Below are 27706 nucleotides of genomic sequence, written 5' to 3' on the forward strand. Positions count from 1 at the left end.
CCCATTCTGCCCACCCATTCTCGCGCATCATGGCTTCGCCAAATATTGCACTCTCTAAATTCGGGTTGAGCTTACTTTTTCTGTGGCTCCTCGGGGCACTATCTGATAGAACCCCTCACTATCAACTCTTGTTTCAGAACCTCGAAGGCCCTCACATTGAGACAATAGAGGCTCGCGTCCAAGGCATCTTACATTCCACTCCGCTCATAGGTAAGTTCGAGTGCAAGCGGCAGAATCACAAGCTTGGTTCTAAAAAGATTCTTAGATGGCCACAATGACCTCGCATATTTCATTCGGTGGGCTCACAGCAATCGCTTAAATCTGGACAACTTCACCAAGCCCTTCGAGTCTGGACATTTAGGCGGTGAAGTTGACCTTCACAGGCTTCTTCAAGGTCACTCTGGAGGAGCTTTCTGGTCTACCTTTTCAGACTGCCCGACCGAGGATTACTCTTTAGAGTACTATGCACAAGGTTAGATTCCATCAAGTCGTGACCTGCACCATGACTGAGCTTAGCTTTTAGCTCTGGCTACCACCGAAGCAGCCAAAGATGTGATCCATAGGATCCACGCAAGATACCCTGATGTATTCGGCAGACCTGACAACAGCTCACACGCCATCGCAATCTTTCGGTCTGGTCGCTTCATTTCCCCCCTCGCAGTGGAAGGTCTTCATCTCATTGGCGACTCGTACTCCAAGCTCCGAAGCTACTATTCGAGTGGGGTGCGTCTCATAACACTCACACATAACTGCCATAATTCGTACGCTGATTCAGCGCTGTTGAGTTTACCAGGAGGTCTTGGGCCATCTCAACCAAAATGGGGGGGTATCAGCGAAGCAGGACAGGGCATCGTGCGCGAGATGAACCGACTTGGTGTCATTGTGGACCTGAGCCATGCATCTGCTGATACGATGCGTGCTGCGCTGGGGGCTGGTAATAGGGACAGCCAGGACTCCAAGCCCTGGGAAGGCACTTTGGCACCGCCAGTGTTTAGCCATAGCAACGCATTTGGCCTGTGTCCACATCCGCGTAACGTCCCCGATGATGTTTTACATCTCTTGAAGCAACGCGACGGCGTTGTCATGGTCACATTTTCCCCGGACTTTGTCAGCTGCCAGTGGCCCGATGGAAAACCGATCCAAGGCGAACTGCCTGAACGAGTCGATGCGAACCTCACTATCCCGCAGGTAGTTCGCCACATGCGTTATATTGGCGATATGATCGGGTACGACCATGTCGGCATTGGAAGCGATTTCGATGGCGTCCCCTTTGTGCTTGAGGGATTGGAAGACGTTTCAAAATATCCGTTGCTCGTTGCAGAAATGCTGCGACAGGGGACTAGTGATGAAATAGCGAAGAAGATTGTTGGGGGGAATCTTCTGCGGGTGTGGAACAAAGTCGATGAGGTAGCTATCAAGCTTCAGAACGAAGGCCTCTTGCCCGCAGAAGATGGCCTACCGCCCCTCGATGATCCCTGGAAGCAATATCCCTGAGTTCAACATTAGTCTTGATCAGCGCCTGGGATTGAGCGATGGAAAGGAGGACCGTCGCAATCTTTCGACAGTGATCATGAATTTCCTGGACGAGCTCTCCAACTGGTCCCTACGTTAGTCGTAAAATATATTCATTCATCCTGATTTACTCACCGTTCTGGAGTTTCTCACTTTCCGTTTCAGCTTTCGAGTATCTACAATGATTGTAGCCGGCGGCCCCGAGACCAATGGCACAGACAAGTGAAAGTGCTGGGCACACTACCACACTTAAACCAACCTCCGCTTTACCAACAAGTTTCATTCCAATTGCTACGCCTTCCCCTACAGTAGCGACTCGCAGGCACACGTTGCGTTTGTGGTGAACGCTGTCTCTTGCTTCTCGGATGGATTTAAGCATATCTGAGTCCGTGGTTTCGAGATCGAAGGTGATATCAAGCATTCGTAGTGTCGCGTCCATTATATCGGTGCTGAGATCCTGTTAGACGCATGTGTGGATCTCGTTTGAGCCACGGGCCTGCGTAAATGTATCTGCGACACTATCGAAAGTTTTCGATTCCTCTGCGAGTTCTTTGAAAAGCCTGTTTCTCCTGTTTTGGGAGCTCTTGCCGGGGGCTCTTCTGCGTCGGATTTCTAGAGTAGAATGTGAAAGTCCGCCTTAAACTCGCGTGCTATGAGGCAACGTGGCTTACACGGAAATAGTATAGACGTGTCCAGATATCTTCAGCGGTTCTTTTCAGACCTTCTAAAGAGACTTTGTGCTCAAATTTCGTAGGTAATTCCTTCAAGACATCATAGAAGGCAAGAACACCAAGGGACACTCCTTTAAAGCTTCGGGAAAAATATCAGTCAACGACCATACAACATAGTGGTGAAAGAGGGCCATACAAAGGATCCCAAAAACCAATTGCGGAGCCCAAGACCTCATCCAGAGATGGCATTTTGTTGTTAGATACCGTTTGAAACCAGACCCTGGCATAGAGCAGTTGAAGGATTCGATTAATGGGAATAATCTCTGCCAGACCATAGTTCGTCACCAGCGCAATTTTCTGCTTCATGTCTTTGTGTGCAAAGTTCCCGAGGATCTGATCGCACAAAAATGACACTGCTTGAGAAAAAGCATCCCCAGATTTCTTGGTTCGAAATTTAGTAGAGATCTTTAACGGTACCTGCATGAAAATGTCAGTTTTGGTTTCGTGGTTAAAGCGACAAAGCTCTGGTCAACTGATAGGGGTCGCTCGCAGGCAATGAGTTATGATAGACCTTGAAACGGTTGATTAGGAATTGATTGAGATAAAACATACCAAAATATAGGGTGGCTGTTTGCCGTCTGTTTCGGCATTCTTTGCATCATCCACCTCAAGACTCTGCTTTTTGTTCGCCTATTTGCAGGCTTTTTCAGAAATTGCTGAAAGTTTCCGAGATATGTCTCCTTGTCCACGTCATCTTTGAAATGATGATTGAAACATTTAAGATGCCATTCCGGAGGCCCAGTCGATACCACCATCTCTGTGCTCAAGTAATAGGAGTTGGGTTTCGGGAATTTAGATTCAATCTTAGAGGACAAGGGGGAATCTACGGGTGTGGTATGAGGAACAGAGGGGGAACAGCTCAAACTGAGATTCTACTGATTCAGCTCGATGAAGAAGATAAGTCATGATGTCATTTCATGCATTCCACGCCGCCACGATATGGTCATCTGCTCGGGCGCAATTCAATACATCAAAGCTCATAATGGCAATACCTCAAATGAAACTAGAGATACCCAACCTCATCACACGCACTCAACATTGTACAAGATGCCTATAAGCTTATCCAAAAAGATGGTGACGCACTTCTTCGATAGCCTACCAGAGCCCAAACTGCGCATAGGTCAAGTAAAGCACAGCACTGCAACGTATCTCGACTCCTACCGAAGACATCGGCGTGTAGCCATATCACGCGGAAGTCTGTCTCCATCCGATGATACAGTTGACATCCCTCATCTTTTATATTAAGCAAATCTCCGTCGCAGACGAGTGCACGGACGATGAGTTGCCTTCACAGTCAGGAGATACCGAAGACCAGCTTCTCGATCGCTTAGAATGCACTCGCAAAGAGGCAATCGACGGCCTCGTCGAGCTTTCCCACCAATTATCTCGGCTTTCCGAAGCGCTCAAATCAAAACGCCCCGTCGCCTATGTTAGGAGCAGCGTTCTGAACGTCTCGCAACCCTTTCATTTTCAACATTTACCTCTTGTCATTAAAATTCAACAGCAGCATTGGACTCGCCATTGTTTCCGCTCTCTCTCATAACCTTTCAAGCTCGAAGGTCAAACTATTAACATAGTGGTCTAACATTCACAGACTAAGATTCAAAGCATTCCTCGATGTATTGAACGGAAGTAAGCCTACGAATACTAATAAAGCGCTTAGTCAACAAATTCGCGAACCAGCACCACAGGACGCTGATCCTTTTGATCCCGAGGTTCCTGATCAGGAACGACCACGCCCCGTCATCAACGAAAGCCGTCGCTACGAAGTGGACCGCCTTCTATAGTATAGTTAATTTTACGAGTAGCTATAGATGACAGAGACTAGTTCCATAATATTCAATGTCTCGAAGGCCTCCTGGGAAGCTCATGGGAAGGGTATATGCCGGCTCAAATCGAGCTATGCGATGACAATGAGAAGGCTCCTGAGACAGGGCCTGGAATTGCAAAGAACATACTACTTTTCTACCTTGACACCAACAAGAACACGAAAGTCTCTATTGGAGAGACGCATTATCAAACTTTGAGCACCGTATTTTTTGGAGGAAGGCAAGCAGGTTGCCGACAAAATAACTGAGATTGCAAACGTTGATCCAACCTTTGCAATGCTGTTGTCTCTTCATTCACAGACTTTTGGCTCTTCTGAGGGCTGAACGACTGATTTGAAAACAAAAATAGGTCACAAATACTCTGGTATTCCAAAGTTAGGACCGAAGAATCTGAAAAGGTGAGGTGAAGATTGGATTTCCTTTTTTGTATGTATAGACGCGGTGTATTAGAAGAACTATGTCTTAAAATCCAGTTTCAGAGATGAACGTATGGAATGGCCTTGGGCTGCCTTTGCTTCTGGTGATATTGTGAGACCAGGTGATGTTATCCAATCAAGCCTGAATGATATGGACTGGGACAGTTATAGCTAATTGAGGAGGATCATTGAATAGAAATATGTCAAATCTGACACACAAAAGGGCTTCGAAAGCCATCTACAGATAAGTGCAACTATATTGCTCTTGAGTCGAGGTTCGTCACCAGAAGCTTCGCCGTGGCGGAAGAACTCTGATCGCTTTCACTATATCCTTGGAGCTGTTTAAAGTGTGTTTGAAATGAGATGGTTGCGATGGATCGGTGTTGATGAGATGTCGTTGACCAAGTCTCAGGGCTGATTTAGTGCGGAAGCCGCTCATTGGCCAGCAAGGCAAATCGCGAAAGAACAATCCGCGGAGAAGTCACATCACGGAGGACAAGTTCATCCGGTCGAGAACCACATATGATCCACAGCCGTTGAATCTCTTATCTTTACTTCAGCTGTTGCATTATTGTCGCAATCTCATCTTATCAGGGCGCTAAGAATTGATGAATGATTGATTCTCGAGTGAATGGTGGACTTCCGAGGACGTCGCTGACCCTGGGCCATCATCGACATGACATCCATACTGATAGGACCAGTCTGGAGGCGGAAGCCACTCCAGGTGTTTACTGCGTAGAATGGGCTATGGTGATCTTTGAACAGGGATAGGCATATGGAAAAGAGATGGTTCACGCCTTCAAACCGATGAAGGTGTCAATGGAAGTGTCAGTGAGGCTATCCAACTATCGGCATCCACAATCGATTCGCGCATGCTCCTCCTCAACACGATACCTTGCGCGATAAAGTCTTTCGCAATGAGCGGCATTATCTTCATACTGTTCGGCATTGCATCGGCACACTCGAGGCTGCCGATTGCTGTTCTATGGCCTTTCTCCACGGGGTAGGAATGTGAAGCATCTCCGCTGAACGTCGCGCACGCACAATATGTACGTTCGATACGGGCATCAATGGTGGACAAGGGCTCCCACGTCTTAAGAATTGCAGCATGCAGACCCAATGGTGGATGGGATAATCCGGGATAATCATTATACAGAGCCGTCGCTAGTGGATGGAAACACCTATTGCCGGTACAACCCGGTAGAAAGGAAAGGATAATACTCGTAGTGAGTAACCATGTAGGACTGTAGGAGGAGTTGAAAAACGTCTTATCGCGGATTGGCTGTCGACTAAAGAATTAACTAGGAGAGTGCTAGGGCTAGGGAAGCAGCGAACATGCCCACCCACACTATTCCCAAACCAGATCCGCCGCTTATTGCACAGAGATAAGGATGCATACACAGAAACTACGTACAGTACACTACCTAGACAGAAATCCACCATTCGATGATGAAGATCTTGATCCTGATGCAAAACCCCCAACCCTTTCTATCCATTCCAGGCCATTCAAGGCGGCAATCAAACCTCATACTCCCGGGTACCCTTGCCCTGCCTTTCTCCACAGATCGGGGGCGTCATTTTCCTGGTGGGCCTTTCTTTGCTTTTCTAGCCTAGGAAAACGTTTACTGGGCCTGGCTGCTTGTCATTTGCGTGTCTGTCGACCACCTTTCTCCGAACTCCAGTCTTAGCTGTGGCGTCTCTCGTACCGGTAGTCAGAAAAATGACGAAGCGGATCACCCCAGATCTTCGTTGATGATATGCTACATTACTTCTCGCCTACCATCGCTCGTCCTCGATTCCAAAACTGCGTCTACTACGACACACCTTTTGCCACAGTGGTGAGCATCTCTTGGACAGTGCCTTCGTTGTCGAAAGACTTCGTCCAACTCAACTCGTGCACCAATATCGACTTTTTACAGTTTTATACCCCAAGTTGATTCCTTTTCTTGTATTTGATATCCCTCCCTGACCAAAAACCCCTGCACCCTCGTTTCTCAACCCCAACATGGACTCTCCCACCACCAACACCACCGCCGAACAGGTGTCACAAAAGGCAGATGCCCCAAGTAACGTGACTTTTCCACCAACACCCCCCGAAACAGTCTTCGACTCGGAAGACAACAAATCCTTGACTGATGATGGATCGTACCTTGAATCTCTCCCTCTCCCTCCGCCTTCGACCGCGCCTACCAAGGTCCTCGAAGTAGACCAGAAAACACCCGATGCACATGTCCCACGAGACCCCAGGTTAATCCGACTAACTGGTGTCCACCCATTCAACGTCGAAGCGCCCCTCACAGATCTTTTCAACGAGGGATTCTTGACCAGCCCAGAACTATTCTACGTGCGAAATCACGGGGCGGTACCCGTCGTGCAAGAAGAAGAAATCCCTGACTGGGAATTCTCAGTCGAAGGGTATGCCAACCTGATCGTTCACAAGGCCGAGCATATCAACTGACCGTATCGCAGATTAGTAGCAAACCCCATCAAAATCACCCTGAGAGAACTCCTCTCAGACTACGAGAATGTGACATACCCTATCACACTGGTCTGTGCAGGAAACAGACGAAAGGAGCAAAACGTCGTACGAAAGTCGAAAGGATTCTCATGGGGAGCCGCCGGTGTCTCTACTGCCCTCTTCACCGGTGTGGTGATGAGGGATGTGATTGAAAGGGCCAAGCCATTGAGACGTGCGAAATATGTCTGCATGGAGGGCGCCGACAAGCTCGTAAGTCATCAACAATTTCGAATTACAGCATAGAGCTGACTCTGTACAAGCCCAATGGCTACTATGGCACATCTGTGAAGTTGAACTGGGCCATGGATCCTAACCGTGGCATGATGCTTGCCCACAAGATGAATGGCGAGCCTCTTCGACCAGATCACGGCCTACCTCTGCGAGCGGTCATTCCTGGTCAGATTGGCGGTCGCAGTGTCAAATGGCTGAAGAAGCTGATCATTACTGCTGAGCCAAGTGATAACTGGTATCACATCTACGATAACAGAGTACTCCCGTAAGTACCACAAGTACACCAGCCGTACAAATGATTAACGATGACAGGACCATGGTCGATCCAGATGAGTCGGCAACGAACCCGAAGTGGTGGACAGATGAGCGTTACGCAATCTACGACTTGAGCCCCAACTCGGCCATCGCATATCCAGCACATGAAGAGAAGCTCTCCTTAACAGCAGCACCAGAAAAGTATAAAGTAAGGGGCTATGCCTACAGTGGCGGCGGTCGCCGCATCACAAGGGCCGAAGTGTCCATCGATCAAGGGAAAACATGGAGACTAGCCGATATCGACTATGCCGAGGACAAATACCGAGCTCTCGAAGATAAGCAGCTTTTCGGCGGCCGTCTGGACATGGACTGGAGGGAGACATGCTTCTGCTGGTGCTTTTGGAGCCTCGACATCAACGTATCTGAATTGGAGGATGCTAAAGATATCGTTGTTCGGACCATGGACGAGAGTATGTGTATTCAACCTCGAGACATGTATTGGTCTGTTCTCGGTATGATGAACAACCCATGGTTCCGAATTGCGATACACAAGGAACACGGCTCTTTGCGATTTGAGCACCCGACACAGCCAGCGCTCATGCCTGGAGGCTGGATGGAGAGGGTGAAGAAGGCTGGAGGCAACCTCTCGAATGGCTACTGGGGCGAGAAGCTCGGAAGCGAAGAATCAGAGACTGCTATCGTCGAAGCACCCAAGGAGATCAAGATGACGAAGGATGGTGTCAACACAGTCTTTACCATTGACGAGTTTAGAAAGCACACAACAGAGGAATCTCCGTGGTTCGTGGTCAACGGCGAGGTGTACGATGGCAAAGATTTCCTGGAAGGGCATCCGGGTGGAGCCCAAAGTATCATCTCGGCAGCTGGTCTGGACAGTACAGATGAGTTCATGGCAATCCGTAAGTAATGGTCTACATCAAACCTAGTGAGTCGTATGCTAACGACATACAGACAGCGAGACGGCTAAGGCTATGATGCCTTCCTATCACATCGGCACCTTGGACGAGGCAGGGCGTAAGGTACTCGCTGATGGCGAACCCGAGGAGGAATCGCCCGATCCCAGGCCAGTCTTCTTGGACACACGCGTATGGCACAAAGCGCTGCTACACTCGAAGGTCCCTGTTTCATGGGATACACGGATATTCACGTTCAAGCTCGACTATGATGAACAGGCGCTTGGCCTGCCAACAGGTCAGCACTTGATGTTACGCCTTCGCGATCCCGTGACTCGAGAAGCTATTATCCGAAGCTATACACCCATCTCGCAAACCACGAAGAAGGGATACCTAGATATTCTCATCAAAATATACAACGATACCAAAGACCAGCCAGGAGGCAAGATGACCAAAGCACTGGACTCTATCCCAACCGGCCACTTCATCGATGTCAAGGGTCCTATCGGCAAATTCGAGTATCTCAGCAAGGGAGCATGCTCGATCAACGGCAACAAACGACAGGTGAAGAAGCTATTCATGATCTGCGGTGGCTCGGGCATCACGCCAATCTTCCAAGTTTTGCGCGCGGTCATGCAGGACAAGGAGGACCCAACGACCTGTGTCGTCCTGGACGGCAACCGCCTCATCGAAGACATCCTCTGCAAAGAAGACCTGGACACCTTCGCCCGAGAGAACGTCGACCGATGCAAACTCCTCTACACACTCACGCAAGGCCCCGATGACTGGCAGGGATTGAGAGGAAGAATCAACGCCCAACTCATCAAGGAGCATTGTCCTCGAGGCACAGAAGGTGACACTCTCGTGTTATTATGTGGACCTCCGGCTCTAGAGAAGAGCGCACATGCGGCTCTTAACGAGCAAGGGTGGCCTGATGAGGACCTTCTTTTCTTCTAAGTGGGTTTCTTTAATTTTCTAGCTTTTTCATGTTTTGGGATTCGGAATCTGGCTGGTTAAAAATCTTTTTCAAAGGCGCAAAAGCATGGAGTTTCAAGATATCAAACTGTTCATGGATGGATGACACATATGGGATCTTTTTTCATCTTCATCACGATCACCATGTCTCTCGGTTTTGTCCTTTCAATTATGACAATAACATTTTCCACCACATACATCACCCTCCTCAAATTCGTTGAATTCTGGAAGGCCACCGTCCGGATAGAGTGACCAGCCACTAACCCCGATCCAGCTAGTCGTACCCATCTTTTCTCATGCCACGCTTTTGTCCCCTTCTCTCTGTCTCTCCTCGCGAGCGAGAACGTGTCGAACACGTCGGATTTATTGCTATATTTACATTTTATTTCCTTCTTGTCAATAAACCATCCAACAATGACAGCAAACATCATAATCATCACTCTATCCATTCGTACGATGTTCGATTTCCGATCATCCATCATCACTCTACCAACAGCATCCAGTGCAAATCCACGCATCTACACACCCATGTATCAATCAATCTAGATCTGCCCTACCACCCACTACCCTCCTCCCACGCACAAGCCCACCCCAATTGCACTACATCGGAGAAAATCTCCAGAGAACTGCCCTACCATACAGACTCCCTCCATACATGGCCTCCATCCCTTATCTCAATCCTTGGCAACATGCTCCCAAAAATCCCTTATCAAAACGATCGTCCGTGCGCCGCGCAAAAAGTCTCCACATCGCTCCCGCACTTCCCACGCCAGCCTGTATAATCCACCCTGCAGACGTCTTTCTCCCCGGAGCATTTAGCGAGCGGTTGAGTGTAGAGCGGATTATGTCGCGTGAATTGTCAGCTAATCGCATCGCATCGCGTGCGTTGAGAGACAGAGGCAGGGAGGATAGACGTCAGTGGTGGCATCTCCGGCGGTGTTCCGCGGGGCAGTTCGTCGTCCCGTCTACCCTGAATTCGTAGACTGGCACGACTGGTTGGGCTGATGGGTTTCTGTTGAACGCTTCCGACTTTTTCTCTCTCAAGCGACCGACCGAACGATCGTCTCCACGGCAAGTAGTGAGTGTCGAAAGATTGAACCAGCCACACAGAATGAGGTGCGGTTTGGGTTTGTGCGTTATCGCAAGGGTGTTTCGCGGGATAGGCGATGCAATGGCGTGAGATAATCGCCTTTGATCGAGATGCCATTGGACGTCTTCACATCGTTATGGCATTGTTTCTTTTTCGTAACCTATGTTTTGGGTTTCTCCTACGGGGCTGGGCTAGGTATGGTAGGTATTATCTAAACCTGTCACCCTACACTATGTATGGGATGGGGAGGACGTATGCATTTCCGGAGCAAGTTCGATGCTGGCCAGGATGTTCAGGAAATCTATCTATCTCCCACCCTCCAGCCAGTAATCATATCGCTTTTTGTCTGCTGCCGTTCTTCTACACTTACTTACTTACCCCCCCTCCCTTCCAATTCTTGCCTCAATTCCTTCTTTTCATATTCTTTACTTCTCTTCACACACACGCCGCTTTCCTTACGCTGGGGGTTAAGGTAGCTTTGGTGATTAGCATTGGAACATAACATACCCTCACACACAACCAGCGGACCAATCACACACACATCTGTCTGCACTATACAACTCACCACCACCCCCATCGCTCCATCTGGGGCGAAAATCACCCATACACACATACACACACATAAATCGCCCATAATGACAGACCAAGAATACACCCCCGCGCCGGTCCTAACACCAGGAATCGAGCCCACGAGCGGGGAATCGCACAGCCCGCCGTCGTCGTTCTTCCCGGACGACGCGGTGGTGGAAGATGCGGGCAAAGTGGACGACATATCGAAAGACATGAAGGGACTGAATGTGTCGAACAGCGACTGGAACGACGCCGAAGCGAATAGGTTGCCGGAGAAGGTGGAGGAGTTGAAGGTGCAGGGGGAGTTACCGTCCGGGGGAGAGGAGAAGGCGAGGAAGAGGGTGGTTGTTGTTGGGTTGGGGATGGTGGGTGTGGCGTTTATGTGAGTTTCGCCTTTTTTGTCTCTGTATGAGAGACTTCGGTGCTAACGTATTGTGAAAATCAGTGAGAAACTTCTGAAGTACGATATTAAGAGGAGGGAATACGACATCGTCGTTATTGGAGAGGAACCACATCTCGCATACAACCGTGTGGGGTTGACGAGTTTCTTCCAACATCGCATCGTGGAGAATTTGTACTTGAATCCTAAGGAATGGGTAAGTTATCTTTGCCATGATATAAGAAAGAACATGTATAAATTGTTCTTTCTTTTCTTTTTGACGGCCAGAATACTGATCAGAAATAACAGTACTCATCAATGCCCGAGGGTTCGCTGAACTACCATCTCAACACACTGGTCACGGAGATCAACTCACAGGACAAGACGGTTAGCACATCGGCAGGCGACACAGTGCCATACGACATCCTCGTCCTAGCAACAGGCTCAGATGCGCTCGTACCTCGCCACACTCCCGGCCATGACGCAGAAGGCGTCTTCGTGTACCGAACCATCGACGACCTTCAGAAGCTCATTGCATTCTCGAGCACGCGGAAAGGCACGACAGGCGCGGTCGTGGGTGGCGGTCTTCTCGGCCTCGAAGCGGCACACGCAATGATGGACCTCCACGAATTTGCATCAGTCAAGTTGATCGAGCGCAACAGGTGGGTTCTGTCTCGGCAGCTCGACGGCGACGCGGGAGGTATGGTCGTGGAGCAAGTGCGGTCACTCGGCCTCGACGTCCTGCTCAGCAAGCGCGTTGGAAGGATTCTCACAGACGACAAGAACGCCGTCACGGGCGTTGTGTTCGAGGACGGAGAGCAGATGGATTGCTCTTGTATCTGCTTTGCCATCGGCATCAAGGCCCGTGACGAGCTGGCGCGGAAAGCGGGAATCAAGTGTGCGGATCGTGGCGGTGGTATCGTCGTGAATCCCGATCTCTCGACATCGGCCCAGGACATATATGCCATTGGAGAGTGCGCGAGCTGGGAAAACCAGACGTTCGGTTTGATCGCACCGGGAGTGGAAATGGCGGACGTGCTGGCGTTCAATCTCACGCAGGCGAAAGCGCACGCGATGAGGAAGTTCAAGCGACCGGACTTGAGCACAAAGCTGAAGCTTCTCGGGGTGGAGGTTGCGAGTTTTGGAGACTTCTTCGCGGACCGCGATGGCCCGAAGAACATGCCTGGGAGGAAACCCGCTGGCTCGACGAAGGAGGACACGATCAAGAACCTCACCGATGGACCAGCCCCGCCGCCTGTCAAGGCATTGACATACAAGGACCCCTTCCAGCAAGTGTACAAGAAGTACCTCTTCACAATGGATGGAAAGTACCTCCTTGGTGGAATGATGATCGGCGACACAAAGGACTACATAAAACTGGTGCCCATGGTCAAGAACCAGAAGCCGTTGGAGATTCCTCCAAGCGAGCTCATCGTCGGAGCACAAAAGGGCGAAGAGGACGGCGACGACCTAACCGACGACACGCAGATCTGTTCGTGCCACAACGTGACGAAGGGCGACGTCGTTAATTCCGTCAAGGACGGCACCTGTAAGAGCATCGGCGACGTCAAGTCGTGCACTAAGGCCGGCACTGGTTGCGGCGGCTGCATGCCGCTCGTGCAGACCATCTTCAACAAGACCATGGCTTCGATGGGCCAGGAGGTCAAGAACCACCTGTGCCCGCACTTCGAATACTCTCGCGCCGATCTGTTCAACATCATCTACGTGAAACGCATCACCGAGTTCGCGGACGTCATGAGGGAGTGCGGAAAGGAGCCTGAGTCGACGGGCTGCGAGGGTTGCAAGCCCACCATCGGTTCCATCATCGCCTCGCTGTTCAACAAGCATCTCATCGACGACACCCGCAAAGGTCTGCAAGAAACGAACGACAGGTTCCTCGCCAACATCCAGCGCAACGGCACATTCTCCGTCGTACCCCGAGTGTCAGGCGGCGAGATCACCCCAGAGAAACTCATCATCATCGGCACAGTCGCGAAGAAGTTCAACCTCTACTGCAAGATCACAGGTGGTCAGCGTATCGATCTGTTCGGCGCGAAGAAGCATGATCTTCTGGCCATCTGGCAGGACCTCATCGATGGAGGCATGGAGTCCGGTCACGCGTACGCCAAATCCCTGCGAACGGTCAAGTCCTGCGTCGGTTCGACATGGTGCCGCTACGGCATTGGTGACAGTGTGGGCATGGCAGTGCGCCTCGAGGAGCGTTACAAGTCGATTCGCGGGCCGCACAAGTTCAAGGGCGGTGTGTCTGGTTGTGTGCGCGAGTGCGCAGAGGCACAGAGCAAGGATTTCGGCCTCATCGCCACGGAGAAGGGGTTCAACATCTTCGTTGGCGGTAATGGAGGCGCGAAGCCCAGGCACGCAGATCTTCTTGCGAAGGATGTTGCGCCGGACGATGTGGTCCCCATCCTCGACCGCTACCTTGCATTCTATATCCGCACCGGAGACAAGCTCCAGCGAACGGCGAGGTGGATCGAGAACTTGCCAGGAGGCCTCAAGTACCTCCAGGAAGTCATCCTCGAAGACAAGTTGGGCATCTGCGCCGACCTGGAGAAGCAGATGGAAGAGCTCGTCGGCACCTTCTTCGACGAGTGGAAGGAAGTCCTCGTCAGCCCCGCACGACGAGCACACTTCTCGCAGTTCGCCAACACGCAAGACAACATCGCGCCGGCGATCGAGCCGACCGCGGAGCGCGGCCAAGAGCGCCCATCGTACTGGCCAACGGACTCGGTCAAGACGGACTTCAAGGGCCACAAGTGGTCAGAACTGACATGGCAGCCGCTTGTCAAGGCAGATACATTCTCCGACCTGCCAACCGGCGATTCGAAGCCCATCAAGCGCGGCGACACGCAGCTCGCCGTCTTCAAGGTCCGCGGCAAGTGGTACTGCACCCAGCAGATGTGTCCCCATAAGCGCGCCTTCGTCCTCAGCGACGGCCTCATCGGCGATGACATCAAGAATAACAAACTATGGGTCTCCTGCCCGCTCCACAAGAGGAACTACGAGCTCGGCGGCGCGGAGGCTGGTAAATGTGGTAACGATGACGAGGTCAACATCGCGACATTCCCTATCGAGGAGAGGCCGGATGGTTGGGTGTACGTCAAGCTACCGAGCGTCGAAGAATTGGACAGCGTTCTCGGTACAAGCTTGTTCGTAGTGAAGAAGAGCGAGAGCGTGGATCCCTTTGTGGCCATGGATAAAAAGTTGAACGCAATCAACAACTTGAAGGGCAGGAAGGGCACGATGATCAGCCACCTTGAAGACCAGCAAAAGAAGGCAGCTCTGATTCTTGCTGGAGGCGAGCGCGGCGCAGGTGGACTTGATTGGTAGACGGAGAGTCACTCCGAGAGCGTATGACGACGGATGTACACAACGATATCATGATTGCATTTCCAGGGCGTTACAATGTTGTCTTTGGGGGCGAATTATTTAGTAACACTCAGTCTCGGTTGGAAAAACGACAATATACCATATTCGGATCATTTTACTCAAACAAATAACGTTGACTTGCCAGTCAGTCCACATGTACGTGATCATCATGCCTCTCGTCGTAGCCTCACTCACGGTGTGTAATGGTAACCGTTACATTCGTGCATCGCCTCGGTCTGTCCAACCCTTCTGATACATGGATCGGGAAGGGGATGTAACTCTCCACGAGTGAAGAAGAGCGAATCGATATATCTGCTTTCGGGAAAGAGCCTGGATACTGTCAGCAACGCGATATCACCCTCTTGGCCCACTTCCTAGTATGCAATGTTTTGACCCCCTCCCCCTGCTCGCTTGAAATCCTTCACCGGTCTTTAAATTGTCGAAGTGGCCGCCTTGGGAAGCGAAGCAGTGAGGCTTCACAAACCGCAGCCTGATATCTCTCTACGTCGGTACGTGCCAGCGTCATGCGTCGCGAGACGGTACGACTACAGACACGACCAGCACACTCCTTGCCACACATCCCACCGATGATGGCATCATTTAAGCGTCTGTCCGACACACCACCCACGGGACTCCTTTCCAAATCTTCTCACGCCTCACACCATCGACTCTACCTCATACACCAACCAATTCACAAGGAACCTTGTAGGTTCCATCCGGACAACTGCCAGCATACTACCTAACCAAAAGGCCAAACGCTCATTGCACCTCACCACCTGGAAACCTGGATGCGTTCGCTTCTGGACGGACGATGCGTATGAGGCCGTCGAGGCTGATGCGACGGTACGGATACGGGTGGCTGTAGTTTGCACTGCATTGCCACGTTCGTGTGTTGTGATAGCCTGGGGGAACATCTGGTAGGATGCAAGGCTTTGTGATCAGCGATTGCAGGCAGATCGTGGATGGCCTTGAACGCAAACTTCGGAATGGTTGAATTAGGGATTCCGTGGTAGGTGTGGATCGATCAGTTGAGGCTCAAGTGTGACTTGATAGAAGACGAAACGAGACATGTGGGCACAAGAAGCAGTAAGATAATTTGTCAAAAGACGGAACGAGAAGTGAGGGCACAATAGGGGGTAAGAGGATCTGACACAAGACGGAACGAGGTGATGAGCATAGGAAGGTACGAAATGATTTGACATAAGACGGAACGAGATTGCCCTCCCCGTCCCATTAGAAGATTTTTTCTGGCTGCTGAACTCTGGTCGATATCGCTTATGTTGATCGTGTCAAATATCTCCAACATATCGTCGCACTATTTGAAGAACATTAAGCCTGAATGGTCGAGCGACGCTGTGAAAAACTTCCGACATCGGTGATGAGCCTAAAATATCCACATTCATCTAACACCGCGTGAGCAATGTCAAGGTTGGGCCGATACTTGATATCTGCGGTTTGCTCCCAATGAGGTTACAGTGGTATCGACGCATTGTGGTGTGGGACGGTGGTGTCGCCCATGAGCAAGCAAACAAACTTTATAGCACCCGAGATGGGCATCAGCGACGTCACTACATACCTTTCCAGGCGAAGTCGACATTAAGACGAATATAAACCCAACAAGGACCCTGTTCCCTTTGTAATCGATTTTGCCTCGTCACCTACAACAAAGTATATTCGGTGAATTTCTACAGTCCTCTTTCATATTGGCCAGTGCCACAGCTCTCATAACAGATGGATTCCCAACTTACGAGCTTCGATCCACACGGTCTGCTGGATATTCCTCCACCGATCCCTCATTATTCCATTCCCCTTGATCGGATTGAGATCTTCACTCATGAGGGGCCACCAATTCTTGCATATCGTCGTCCTTTGGAGCATCACTTCCCAGGGTTACGACATGACATCAACACCCACCGCTGGCTAGGCACCATGGATCTATCAAGACGGCTCTACCCCTATCTTGGTCGATGGAACATTTCACAGAGGTCTATCTCGCAGGCCCTCCGGTCGCTATTCAATCACTTCAAGCGGAGCGATTGTACAGATTACTTTCACGACAGCATCTACAAAAGCCTGAGCGCTCTCCTGCACGAAGACATGGTCGCTCCCGCCTACGCTGACCGCAGCATCCAACGCTGCCGCCGGCAATTTATCGCCCTTGCCTTCTTCGCCCAACTCACACAGTCGTCGTATCTAGCCTCAGCCTTGGGACGATTCATCAGCCGACGCTACCGCGAACTGTTCGACCACGAACGCACAATGTACATCGACCAATGGGCCACCGCCCTCATGGCCATCCAGGACCTCCACTACATGCCCGATATCAGCAGATATATGGACCTCTTCATGAAGCGTGGGTACAACAACGTTATCCCCTCCTTCGCCGGCCCACGCATCTACGACTCCCCACCGTGGGACTTGGGTGAGCCGATGAGGCATCATGTTCCCTTTGGCTTTGATCGTGGGAGAAGTCGAGGAAGTATGATCGGATATGGGCTGCCGCCGAGGGCTCTTACGCTTTCGCCTCGAATGGGTATGAGGTATAGATCACCAATGTCAGTCATGGGGCCTTCATACATGTCGCCACCGTACTCGATGAGTGGGCAAAGCACAGGTATGCTGGTGCGGCATCTGGTAGAGCAGCAGGACATCATGGCGGAGAATATCGAGGACATCCGTGAGGACGTGGAGGCGTTGCCATTCCTGCGGTGATGGAAAGTCTGTCCTAGTCGCTAAAGTTCCATCTCCTGCATTTGCATCTTCCTTCTAGCATGACATACCCAATGTTTTCTGATAGCCCTTTTCTTTTCTTTCTTCCTGTGTGGGCTATCATAGAGGGATAGACTCGCGGTTATCTTGTTACCCCCTCTATGTTCGAGGATCTTCTTTTACGTTTCATCTATCGTAACGTTTGGCGTAATAGCATGAGCGAGTGGGGAGGCACTGTAATGAACTCAGTCAGTCGAGCAAATTATACCATAGCATAACACAACTGTATCTTAGAAATGTCAATTAGTATGATAGCAATATCCGATATCAAACAGACACCGGATTTGAACTGAAGTGATCCAGGATTAATGCTTGAATTTTGTAGATAAAACGCCAGCAATCCAATGAAGTTGAGTGTCGACTCTGGCACTCATGCATCCATAACGCCTCGCTAAGATAGCAAATCTCCGCCACGACCTGCAATATAACGGCCGATGACATACAAAAACACATGTCCCTTCTCTTATATAACACAGTAACCTCCTTCACCTCAGATAATGCAACACGAGCCAGCAAAACAAAAAGAACACCACAACCCCACCCCAGAAAATCCACTTATCCTGCTTCGCCCTCCGCTCCACCATACGGATAGTATCACCACTAATACCCAGCGTATTCGCAACCGAGTACAACCTCCTCTGCGTCCCCTTCAACATCTCCCTCTGCTGCCCCAAATCCCCCAACACCGCACGCCCCCTATCCAAGAAATCATCCAGCTGCGCCGACGTCTGACTCACGAAGTCCCTCTCCCGGAATGCATGCGTCTCCCTGTCGTACTCGCCAGGCGCACCACCGCCCCCCATCGAGTAAGCATTCTGTCTATACGGCGCATTGGGGTCGCTGTTGGCGGGCGCGAACGGCGAGTTGTGCGAGTTGGAGTACGGGTTCTGCTGGCCTTGGTTCATGGCGTAGGGGTTCTCCGGCGTCGACGCGTGGTGCGGTCTCCGGCCGAGTAGTTCGTTGCGCGCGACATTGGTCTGCATTTCGTCGTTGACGTTCTTTATGCGCTGGAAGGCGTCGCGGTATTCCGAGAGCTCGGTGCGGAAGGTTTTCACGCGCTCGAAGGCTTTTTCTTGCTTGGTTTGGACGGGTTCTTGCTTTGCGAGCTTGGAGTAGTCGTCAATGGTGCGGGAGAAGCTGGTTAGGGAGGCGGAGATTTGCCCGTGGAGGGCGGGGGATGGTGAGGCGGCATCGGAGAAGGCGTCGAGGTCTTTGCGGATGGAGGAGGATTGCCGCAGGGCGGAGTTGAAGAGGGCGTTCTGGGGGGGGGGGGGTTAGATATTGGCTTTAGATATGGAGTCTGCAAAAATGTACCATGATGGGCGAGCGAGCTGTCAATACAGGTCGATGTGTTTCGAATTTGGAAAGAATTTGGGGTTGGAGGCAAAGGTTGGTGAGTTGATGAAAGACACGGGTGTCTAAGAGAGGGTTTGATCCTACTTCGAGGTTATTATGACCGGATTGGAGCCTTGTAGGCGACAATTTGGGGACGATTTGGACACTTTGCATCATCTTCAAGATTCACGAATGTTTGGCGCAGGGGCCAAGAGCAGGCGATGCTCGATTGGGACTAGTGACTGCCAACATCTTAACATCTGATCTGAAGACGGACAAATGCTACAACCAATCACATGCATGATTTTGTGACGTCGTAAACACGCTTGTGTGATTCTTCAGTCAACGAGAACTCACTCAAACCACGTTCGTTTTATTGAGCTTGCAATAGGAACAGCGATAAGCTAATTGCTAGAGCAGAAGAATCACTATAACAAATGGTATGCTATAGGACGACCGCTTTACTCTAACATTATCTAGCACGAGTTCGGAAAAGATATAATTCGACAACCAAAGCATTCATCCATATAATTTACTCAATCCAGAGATATTGCTCGTCCAAATGATGGATGAGAATCTTTAAAATTACTACTATCCAAGTGAGGTAGGTGATAAAAACTACGTTACTCTAGCAAACTCTGACTGTGCCCAAGCATGAGTAATTTCTCCAAGGCTTCTTACGCGCAACCTAAGGCAATATAACGATCTTGAAACGACCTTATGTCAGACACATGTTCTTCACGTCAACCCGCGGAATATTGATCGTCCTGTGCCATGCTATATCCATATTGATCACAAGCCTTTATTTATTCTCTTTCGTGGTCGTTGGGCCATTACTTAACTCTGCCAACGTTAGCGCAGTCTCAGCATATCAAACAATGTACAAGTATCCGTAGTGCTCACTCTCGAGGGCTTTCCAATGTATTCTCGTGGTCTATGTCTAAATTGATAGCGGTCTCGTGAATGAAGAGACTTGTTTCGTTTTCCGAAATATACCAGCTCATCTTGACATTGCGATCCATTCTTGTCCGCAGTGGCTCTCATGAACGACAGACATCTATTGCTAGTTCCGGGGTGTTGTGACGTGTTCGAGCCGCCAAAGCATCAGGAGAGTTGCTAATGTAGGTAGACAACGTGAAAGTATAGATTGCCACCAAACGCAGCACTCCTGTTCAAGATCAAGCCACGGACAGAAGCGCGCGACCGTTTGTATCTGTGATTATTTCTACTTAGTTCAGTCCACTCATCCGTACCCGCACCTAAAAGCGTTGGCGCATTGAAAACCCGGGAAAACTCCAATGCCCAATCCCCCTCAATTCTGTATAAAAGCGAGAAGGCGTGTCCTTCCACGGCCATCGTCGAGGTTCCGATGTCTTTCTCGTGGGCTGGAGATTCGGGAGTATGTGTAATGCTAGGGAAGCCTTCGTCTACGATCTCGACGTTCCAATACTTGCTCCCTGGTTTCGATACATATTTTCCGTTGAGGTAATTGTATGTTGGCGACTATCAACGATTGAAGGGGTGCGTTCTGATTGAGCATAAGGATTCTAATCTCCTCATACATAAATTATCATTCGCACAATGAAGGCCCCAGCCGTCAAACAGGGTTAACAAGCCGTCAGAGAAGTCTGACGAGGTTGTACCTAGTCTATCACACACCGTATTATTATTGTCCAAAGCCCTGCCCAGCATTCACGTGAACACGCGCGATCAAAACAATCACGTTGAAGTCGCATTACGCGAGGCAACTTCACAAGCCATCTATAAGCAATTGACAGCACCCTCCTTGCGATTAATAGGCGCGAGTAGCATGAAACTTTGAAGGACGATGATGTGCTGTCCCTCAGTTTGAGACATCTCACGGTTATGGCGTCTCAGCCTATCGTCACCCCGCCCCGGCCATGAACGACACGGGGATCTACTCAATGATTTCTGAATGATAGATTCTTACGCATAAGAAGCAGTCTATTTGCTAGAATTACATTCACATTTCTATATCGCGCAGGGCAAAGCCCAGGCACCAACTCAGCGCTTACCCACCACCTCCGTTCCTGACCCAGTACTCTGCCCACGCATGAATGTCTGACATATCGCCAACCAACGAGCAAGTGAATCCAGTATACCGGTGACCGTGTTGGCCGGTTGTTGAGTAAGATGCGATGTCAACACGCCTCTTATACGACCGCCTTTGTCTTACGGCATATCAAAGAGAGCTTCGTTGGAATTTCACTATGGAGACCGAATCCTCTCGTCCTGTAGATGAGTGTAGGTTGTAGTCGTACACAAACACTCGCCCCTAGATTCCATGGGAGAGGGGGGGAGGTAGCGGCTTGTTAGAGATATGATGATATATTGGTCGGTCAACAGTAAGCATGTAATGAACATACACGAAGACAGCAATTGCAAATGTGCCAGTGTACACATTCACTCCATCCATCCGTCAACAAAACAGCAACCCAGTCCATCATATCCCCTCTCTCGGCTCACGTATAAGAAGGGGACTTCAATGGCACAGATCTATCTCGCATCAATCCAATTGCCAGATCACTCCAGCCCCTAAAGCACAACTTTCTCTCTTCCGTCGCGAACCATGTCTCCACCGTCAAACCCACCGCGTCCCCCACCAAACGATACAGATCGATCAGACTTCCCAACCACAGATCGTACGTACCGTCCGCACGTCACCGTCCTCGACGTCCTGCGCCAGCACCCGCGTACAAACACCTTCTCACCCGTCCTACCGCTCTACATCCCAGCGCCAGTCCGACCCATCGGTACGCACCCACCTACCACGGACCCATCATCAGCAAGAACTCTTAGGTGTTCCTTCTTTGCTAACATACACCCCGCGTTTTCAGGAGCACGATGGCCGTACAACAACATCCCACACAGCATCAGAACCAACGTCCTCCTTTTCCGAGGGAATGACGCTGGGGTTGATGTACCGTCGTCGATGAAAAAGGAGCGGGAACGACTGCGGTTGCTGTGGGTAACGTTAATTAGGAAGCTTAAACGGAGGGATAGTAGAAGTAGGGCGTTGGCGATGATGGCCAGAGAGGTTGAGAACAGAGAAAAATAGAAGGCGAGCATGGAACTTGTACACGGGTATCTAGCGCGGAGGATGTTGTATCATCTGCTGGACAGACGTCAACCTCCTTTTTGATCCGTCGATTTCTTTTCGAGATGGCTGGCTGGCTAGCCTTAAGTTTGAGTTCGGAGCGTATACTCCTCTCTCCTTCGGGCTGCTGGACGGACAGACAGACCATTCTTCTCCCACTTGTGTTTTCTCAGCAAACTCTTTTTACTTTGATTTAACCCTGAACAATTTCTTGCTACTGTGATGATGGCCTCTAAAGCACTTCGTCCTCACCCACTCATACCACACCCCCTACCCAACACAACCCAAACCGTACATGTCGACTTCAGATTCCATCGAGCCCTTCTCGTACGTACATGCGCCCCTGAACCGCACCATTCACCTCACTACAACACACGCGTTATGCAAATCCCCTTACCTTCCCTTACATCCCATCCCATCTCACAGCATCCGTACATCCACCCATCTTCCCCGCCCCCGAAACGATCCCCCCATCATACCTACCAAGTGTCCCAAAGCCCGCAGCCAGCCGGCATCAAACGGAGAACCAGCTTTCCTCCGCAGTCCTAGATGCACACGGCAGAAGCCACAGTATCTTGTGAGCTTCTCGGTTTGCTTCGAATCGAATTTCGAATCGAATACGAGGAGAGGGGGTGGACAAGCACATACCATAAACCACTCCATCATTTTTCGCACCGCCCCATCCGCTTAATATCACTTAGTATAGTTTTACTCCAGGTAGTTCAGTCAACGTAACACCATGCGATATCAGAGCAGAGCTTTCAAGTCAACATACCTACCTACCCAGGCAGGCAGGTTACTTGAAACATTACGACCTACAACATTCCGCAAGGAAGTTACATACGCAAACCGTAAAGAACGTTTTCACGTTACGCTCAAGTTCTTAACCCTGAAGCCCTCAACTTCTCGACTAATTACGTTAAAGTGGAATTAAAACGGAGTTTAAATCAAAACACGACACACACACACAACATAAGCCGCGATAGTTCAACACCAGCGAATTTCTGCTTGCGCCGCATGGGGGGCTGTTGATCCTCATAAACATTATCGTTGGTTATTGCGAACTGTCGTTGGTGCTTGAAGTACTGCCTATCAATTCATCATCAGCTACTGATAAAAAAGCAAAGTCCAGCATAGTTCCGAGGCTCCGAGGCCCCTTTCCGACCATTCCGACCTACAAAATGTCCCAGCGTCTCTTATTCATCAGCACAGCAGCAGCGGCAGCGGCACATCAGCAGTAGCACAGCGGCCAACGACATCAATCCGCCGAAAACAGTACCAACAAACGGGGGGTGGAAATATGCCGTTTACGATCAAGAGAGAGGTATGTATGTGGAGATAGCAAGAATAGAAGTCACGGGACCATGGAACAAACTACAGCACCACACAACCATAGAACAAGACAAGTAGTACGGTATTAATAGCTTTCAATTGGGTATTATTATAACGTTTCTAACATCGTCCTTCCCTTCACTCCTTCATGACGGTACAGCGTCGCTCGCTCGCTCGCCAGGAGAAATTACACGGTGACAACGCTCTCCTCCGCGCCCCCGCTGGTGAGTGACAAGGTAAAAATTGTGATGGGGGGATACACAATGCTCTCGCATGTGTAGTGCCAAGGTGCGAAGGTGCGATGAATGTCTAAAAAGAGGGGTCGGTCCAGCGTCTGCGTCGAGCACGATCGGGTAATCCAAGCCAAGTCAGGCCAGAATGCCAAAGACCTCTCAGTAAGTCCAATGGTGTGAAAACTCAACTCCCAACCAAGCGTAATGGATTCTATTCATCAATATTAAATTTTTCATTCGTAAAACGGTCCTGCTCCGAAACTCTCAAGGCCTCTTCTTGACCTCGCTCTCCGGGTTCATCGTATCCAAGATGGTGGAGAGGCGTTGGACGGAGATGGTCGAGGCGTCGAAGTGGATGGCGACGAGCCAGGCGCAGAGGATGTTGGCGAGGTGGTGGAGCACGTAGGCGTAGGTGACGCCGTAGACGGCGGCGTAGGAGGCGATGCCGAAGAGGAAGACGTTGGTGAAGAGGTAGAGGCGGGATTGGACGCGGGGGACCATGCGTCCGGTGCTGAGGGTTTCGACGAGGAGGATGAAGGGCAGGATGGAGAGGATGTTGTGATGGGACGAGAACGGTGTCAGCCAATGGACCGCGAGGTTGCGTACCCAGACGACGAGGACGGGTAGGTTGATAGGGAGGATCCATATCATGAGGATGAGGATGGAGTGTGCGTAGTTGTAGAAGTTGTAGTTTGAGTCCAGGTGAGAGTCACGAGCCAGACGGTAGCCGCGGACGCAGGTGGCGATTTGGACGATGCACAATACCACGTATGCGAAGTGGTACGGGATCACTGTGGAGACCAATGACAGCAAAACGCATGTGGTGATCACGCGCTGCCGAGTTGAGGTAACAGCGAACGCGGTCGGTGTCCTGCTGCCATCCTCATTGCGAGACGAAGGGAAGATGGCGTACAATGCAGCGAAGAGGAAGGTCACAGCAAGTACAACGTAATTGACCGCCACACAAATGGCGACACACATGAGGCCGAAGAGGGGAACCAGGAACCAGAAAAAGGTATCCTCCGATCCCAGAAGAAGCTCATTGTTGCTGTAATTCAGGAATTCAGCGAAGTTGCTTCCGTCTGCGCCAGCGCCGCCGACCTGCTCAGGGAACTGTCGTTTGGCTCCTGCTATCGATATCGATAGAAACGTGAGCGCGGCGAACGAAAAGGGAATCGATGAACGCAGACACTCGTTCATGCTCTCCGCAAAACTCATGAATACCGCAGTCTCATCGTAGACCTTGAACTGCTGGCGCAAGACGAGCGCTACGATCAACAGAGGGAATGCGGCAAATACAATCCTGTATCGCATCCATAGCTTGCCCAAACTGCCGAGTATATCAACTCTGAGTGTGATCTCTTGGGAGCTGTCGCAGGTGGGATCGGACCAGATCTGCAACGACAGACCATTAGAAGAACGCTGCGCAAGGAACGCAGGGGGCATGTACGGCGCTACGCCATGGAGATTGATATTAGCGTCCTTTACATTGACGAAGAACTTGCTTTCGTGCACATCCGTGATGTATTGACGTAGAAGTGGTGCAAACAGCTCGCCCGCGTCGCAAGCCTGTTTTCCAACGTGTAGCTTGTACGCCAGTAAGCTCGAGTGGAGTGCAGGTATCTTGATGTCGGTGACGAGGGGCCGCCGCGCCGGAAGTCGGAAGCTTAGCCCGGTGGTCAGAAGTCGGTGCAATCCAGTGTGGACTTGATGCACCGACTCAGCCGCAGCGCTGAACTCTGCTATCGCCCATCCCGCCCTGTGCTCGCCTGATTTATCCACGACAGCCACGAACTGGTGCTCCGCAAGATCGTCGAGGTCATATTGGAGGTAGGAAAAGGGCGACTGATCGCGCTTGAAAGGGTGGGTCGACTGTCGCGTCGAGGCGGGAAGGCTGATGAGATCTGAGGCTGCATTCTTGCAGGCCAATCTCGTAGAGCCTGTGCTGTCGCCAGAGAGGTCCATGTTCATGGAGAACAATGCAGCTGCCTGGCCGGCCTGAGACGGATGGGCACTGCAAAACAGCACCTCGAGCTTGCCATGCTCGCCACTCGCGTCTAGATGTTCATTCGTCAAGAACGTGAATTTTGTCCCCTCCGCTGCGCCTTGAGGGGGGACCGGCAGAAGATAAGCCTTCGGCTTCTGAGGCGACTGTCCGAGGCTCCTGAGCACGAGTCTTTCACCCTGTGCCACTATCGCATTCGAATCATCCTGCAGCGTGAGCAGCGTCTTTGCTTCCTTATGGGGCAGCGTCTTTTCCGCGATATCTTCCAGTCCGGTCAGAAACCACTTTTTGAAACCTCGCATGCGCTCTGCGCGGGGTAGGGTTTGTGTAGGTCTCGAAACGTCGGTCACGTCGTACAAGGCGCGCACTACGCTTTTTCTGACCTGGTCACACCAGGTGATGGCCAGATGATCCATGCCGGTCCAGACGTTCGGTATGGAGGATGTAAACACAGTGAAACCGTGCGTCTCCGGGACCAATGACGCAAGGCTGGCATAGTCGGAGGGCACAATGGTGTCTAAACAACCACCAGCGATCGAGATAAGGGTGACATGCCATAGAGGATTGTCGTTTGCCCACTTTTGCGAATAGGCCTGTCGCCAGTAATTGTTGATTCCGGTGTACGTCCGCACAATGTCGCCATCGAAGGACACTGGAGGTCGTGCATGGGGCGCAGATAGGGTGACGATCGTGTTGATGGAGTTGGCCTGGTAGTTGGGCATGGTAACCATCGTCCGGGCGACGATACCACCCATGGAGTGCCCAACGATGATAACCGACGTAGGATCCGGGAGATTCGAATCGCGAAGGGACCGTGACGGAGTGTGGTAAAGAGACAGAATGAAAGATATGGCGTCATTGAGGTATTCGGCCTGGTCTAGCAGCGTCTGTCCATGGAATGCGGTGAAGTCCTCGTTGAAATCCACGGTGAAGAAATCCAAGGACCTCTTTCCTGCATTGCTCGCCCCGATGTCATGTTTTATGTCATTATGGTAGTGATATGCTGCCTCGGCGGCGAGCGGTCGGACCTGCTTGTAGCTTCCGGCATTTCCTGGAATGAAGAGTACGGGTACACCCTTGACCTTTATGTTGTTAACTGAGCTGTTCTCCATGAGAGAATCCTCCGATATAACCTACCCTGGTGTCGTCTTCTATCCCGCCCTCCCGGTAGAGGTACAATGAGTATTTGGAGGCAAAGCGCGTGTGTTCGGTGTCGAAATCGTCAAACTTTGCGAACATGGGTCGCATGTAGCTCATCTCACAGCCCTTTGTATCCAATTGCTTGTTGAAGAAGGAATGCATCATCAGGGCAAGAAGCCCAAACCCCAGCAGAGTGGCAAGAACGGTGTTGACCGAACAAGCCCAAGGATTCCGGAGCTTGGAATGGTGTTTGGCCTGACCCTCGACCATGCTGTCCGGTGTGATGTCCTTGGCCGGGGTGGCTTTGGGGTTGTGTTGTTTCGCGAGCGGTGCGGCGGGCTCGGGGGTGCCGGTGGTGTTATACATGGCTATGGATTCTGATGGGAGCAATCGCTGCTGGGTTGCATTATCCTTCCGCCTTTCCTCGCCGTGTGCAGCGATGCGTATGTCCTTTCCTAACTTCGTGTGCGTGTTTGTCGTCTTATCGCCATGTTCTGTTGGGGAGGAAGACGGGGACGGAGCTTGTGGTTGTTGGGGGCTCGAGGTATTTTCCTCAAGTAAAGAGCCAGAGGAACGGCGGCGCATTTACTCAATACACACGCGCAGCGGACCGCTCAGCGGCGCGAGATGCGTGCTTGAGGAGGAAGGTAGAAGTAATCCAGGATTTGGAGTGAAGATTGGAGGAGTGCAGTAGGCGTGTGAGTAGGAGGAAGCGGAGGAGTAGGAGCAGGAGATCCCTTGGGGTGATGGTGGTGTGGTCGGTATGAAAGAGGAAGCAAGCGAATGTGGTAGCGAATGTAGCGACAGGAGTTAACGCGCGCACAGAACCATTAATTAACTAGTATTTCTGGATTGGACTGGACTCGACTCGAACTTGGTTATGGACTTGAACAAGAACTTGGTTTTGGGAATTGAGCGATTGTTGGTACGAGTAACGAGACGAGTAACGAGTTTAACGAGAGTACCTACG

General features: G+C 50.9%; 9 protein-coding genes across 9 annotated transcripts; 6 read left to right on the plus strand and 3 right to left on the minus strand.

Annotated features, from left to right (window-relative positions):
- Positions 1 to 29: 29 nt before the first annotated feature.
- BU24DRAFT_436530 (uncharacterized protein) lies at positions 30 to 1494 on the plus strand (the record flags this gene model as incomplete). The annotated part of the gene is made up of 3 exons (XM_033530161.1): positions 30 to 210; positions 266 to 472; positions 545 to 1494. The coding sequence occupies 3 exons, from the start codon at positions 30 to 32 to the stop codon at positions 1492 to 1494; spliced, it is 1338 nt and encodes a 445-aa protein (XP_033378716.1).
- A 73-nt stretch (positions 1495 to 1567) lies between these two features.
- Positions 1568 to 2144, minus strand: BU24DRAFT_57348 (uncharacterized protein). The gene has a single exon (XM_033534411.1). It carries the CDS (start codon positions 1949 to 1951, stop codon positions 1640 to 1642), a length of 312 nt encoding a protein of 103 aa, XP_033378717.1. The 5' UTR covers positions 1952 to 2144; the 3' UTR covers positions 1568 to 1639.
- A 3614-nt stretch (positions 2145 to 5758) lies between these two features.
- On the plus strand, positions 5759 to 6335 carry BU24DRAFT_57407 (uncharacterized protein). Its single transcript, XM_033534412.1, has one exon. It carries the CDS (start codon positions 5880 to 5882, stop codon positions 6174 to 6176), a length of 297 nt encoding a protein of 98 aa, XP_033378718.1. The 5' UTR covers positions 5759 to 5879; the 3' UTR covers positions 6177 to 6335.
- On the plus strand, positions 6336 to 9517 carry BU24DRAFT_57408 (nitrate reductase). Its single transcript, XM_033534413.1, has 5 exons — positions 6336 to 6903; positions 6958 to 7216; positions 7267 to 7502; positions 7550 to 8409; positions 8462 to 9517. Exons 1-5 carry the CDS (start codon positions 6494 to 6496, stop codon positions 9358 to 9360), a joined length of 2664 nt encoding a protein of 887 aa, XP_033378719.1. The 5' UTR covers positions 6336 to 6493; the 3' UTR covers positions 9361 to 9517.
- Positions 9388 to 10352, plus strand: BU24DRAFT_57483 (uncharacterized protein). The gene has a single exon (XM_033534415.1). The coding sequence runs from the start codon at positions 9675 to 9677 to the stop codon at positions 10158 to 10160; it is 486 nt and encodes a 161-aa protein (XP_033378720.1). The 5' UTR covers positions 9388 to 9674; the 3' UTR covers positions 10161 to 10352.
- Positions 10353 to 11310: 958 nt separating this feature from the next.
- On the plus strand, positions 11311 to 14935 carry BU24DRAFT_427511 (nitrite reductase). The gene is made up of 3 exons (XM_033529244.1): positions 11311 to 11420; positions 11484 to 11634; positions 11727 to 14935. The coding sequence occupies exon 3, from the start codon at positions 11736 to 11738 to the stop codon at positions 14763 to 14765; it is 3030 nt and encodes a 1009-aa protein (XP_033378721.1). The 5' UTR covers positions 11311 to 11420; positions 11484 to 11634; positions 11727 to 11735; the 3' UTR covers positions 14766 to 14935.
- Positions 14936 to 16127: 1192 nt separating this feature from the next.
- Positions 16128 to 17845, plus strand: BU24DRAFT_57443 (uncharacterized protein). The gene has a single exon (XM_033534414.1). The coding sequence runs from the start codon at positions 16536 to 16538 to the stop codon at positions 17514 to 17516; it is 981 nt and encodes a 326-aa protein (XP_033378722.1). The 5' UTR covers positions 16128 to 16535; the 3' UTR covers positions 17517 to 17845.
- BU24DRAFT_399692 (protein transport protein BOS1) lies at positions 17829 to 19073 on the minus strand. Its single transcript, XM_033525417.1, has 2 exons — positions 18888 to 19073; positions 17829 to 18832 (listed from the first exon to the last, which is right to left on the minus strand). The coding sequence occupies exons 1-2, from the start codon at positions 18888 to 18890 to the stop codon at positions 18059 to 18061; spliced, it is 777 nt and encodes a 258-aa protein (XP_033378723.1). The 5' UTR covers positions 18891 to 19073; the 3' UTR covers positions 17829 to 18058.
- Positions 19074 to 23855: 4782 nt separating this feature from the next.
- On the minus strand, positions 23856 to 27006 carry BU24DRAFT_356316 (GPI inositol-deacylase; the record flags this gene model as incomplete). Its single annotated transcript, XM_033523892.1, has 2 exons — positions 23856 to 26678; positions 26734 to 27006. The coding sequence occupies 2 exons, from the start codon at positions 27004 to 27006 to the stop codon at positions 23856 to 23858; spliced, it is 3096 nt and encodes a 1031-aa protein (XP_033378724.1).
- Positions 27007 to 27706: the final 700 nt, after the last annotated feature.

The sequence above is a fragment of the Aaosphaeria arxii genome (genome assembly GCF_010015735.1).
Source record: "Aaosphaeria arxii CBS 175.79 unplaced genomic scaffold BU24scaffold_11, whole genome shotgun sequence".
Classification (NCBI taxonomy): domain Eukaryota; kingdom Fungi; phylum Ascomycota; class Dothideomycetes; order Pleosporales; genus Aaosphaeria; species Aaosphaeria arxii.

Bases quoted from the DNA above. Each gene is read 5' to 3' on its own strand.
- BU24DRAFT_57348 (XM_033534411.1), bottom strand. From the start codon at position 1,951: ATGGACGCGACACTACGAATGCTTGATATCACCTTCGATCTCGAAACC.
- BU24DRAFT_57407 (XM_033534412.1), top strand. From the start codon at position 5,880: ATGCATACACAGAAACTACGTACAGTACACTACCTAGACAGAAATCCA.
- BU24DRAFT_57408 (XM_033534413.1), top strand. From the start codon at position 6,494: ATGGACTCTCCCACCACCAACACCACCGCCGAACAGGTGTCACAAAAG. The intron at 7,217-7,266 runs GTAAGTCATCAA...ACTCTGTACAAG, and splicing joins TGGAGGGCGCCGACAAGCTC to CCCAATGGCTACTATGGCAC. The intron at 8,410-8,461 runs GTAAGTAATGGT...AACGACATACAG, and splicing joins AGATGAGTTCATGGCAATCC to ACAGCGAGACGGCTAAGGCT.
- BU24DRAFT_57483 (XM_033534415.1), top strand. From the start codon at position 9,675: ATGCCACGCTTTTGTCCCCTTCTCTCTGTCTCTCCTCGCGAGCGAGAA.
- BU24DRAFT_427511 (XM_033529244.1), top strand. From the start codon at position 11,736: ATGCCCGAGGGTTCGCTGAACTACCATCTCAACACACTGGTCACGGAG.
- BU24DRAFT_57443 (XM_033534414.1), top strand. From the start codon at position 16,536: ATGGATTCCCAACTTACGAGCTTCGATCCACACGGTCTGCTGGATATT.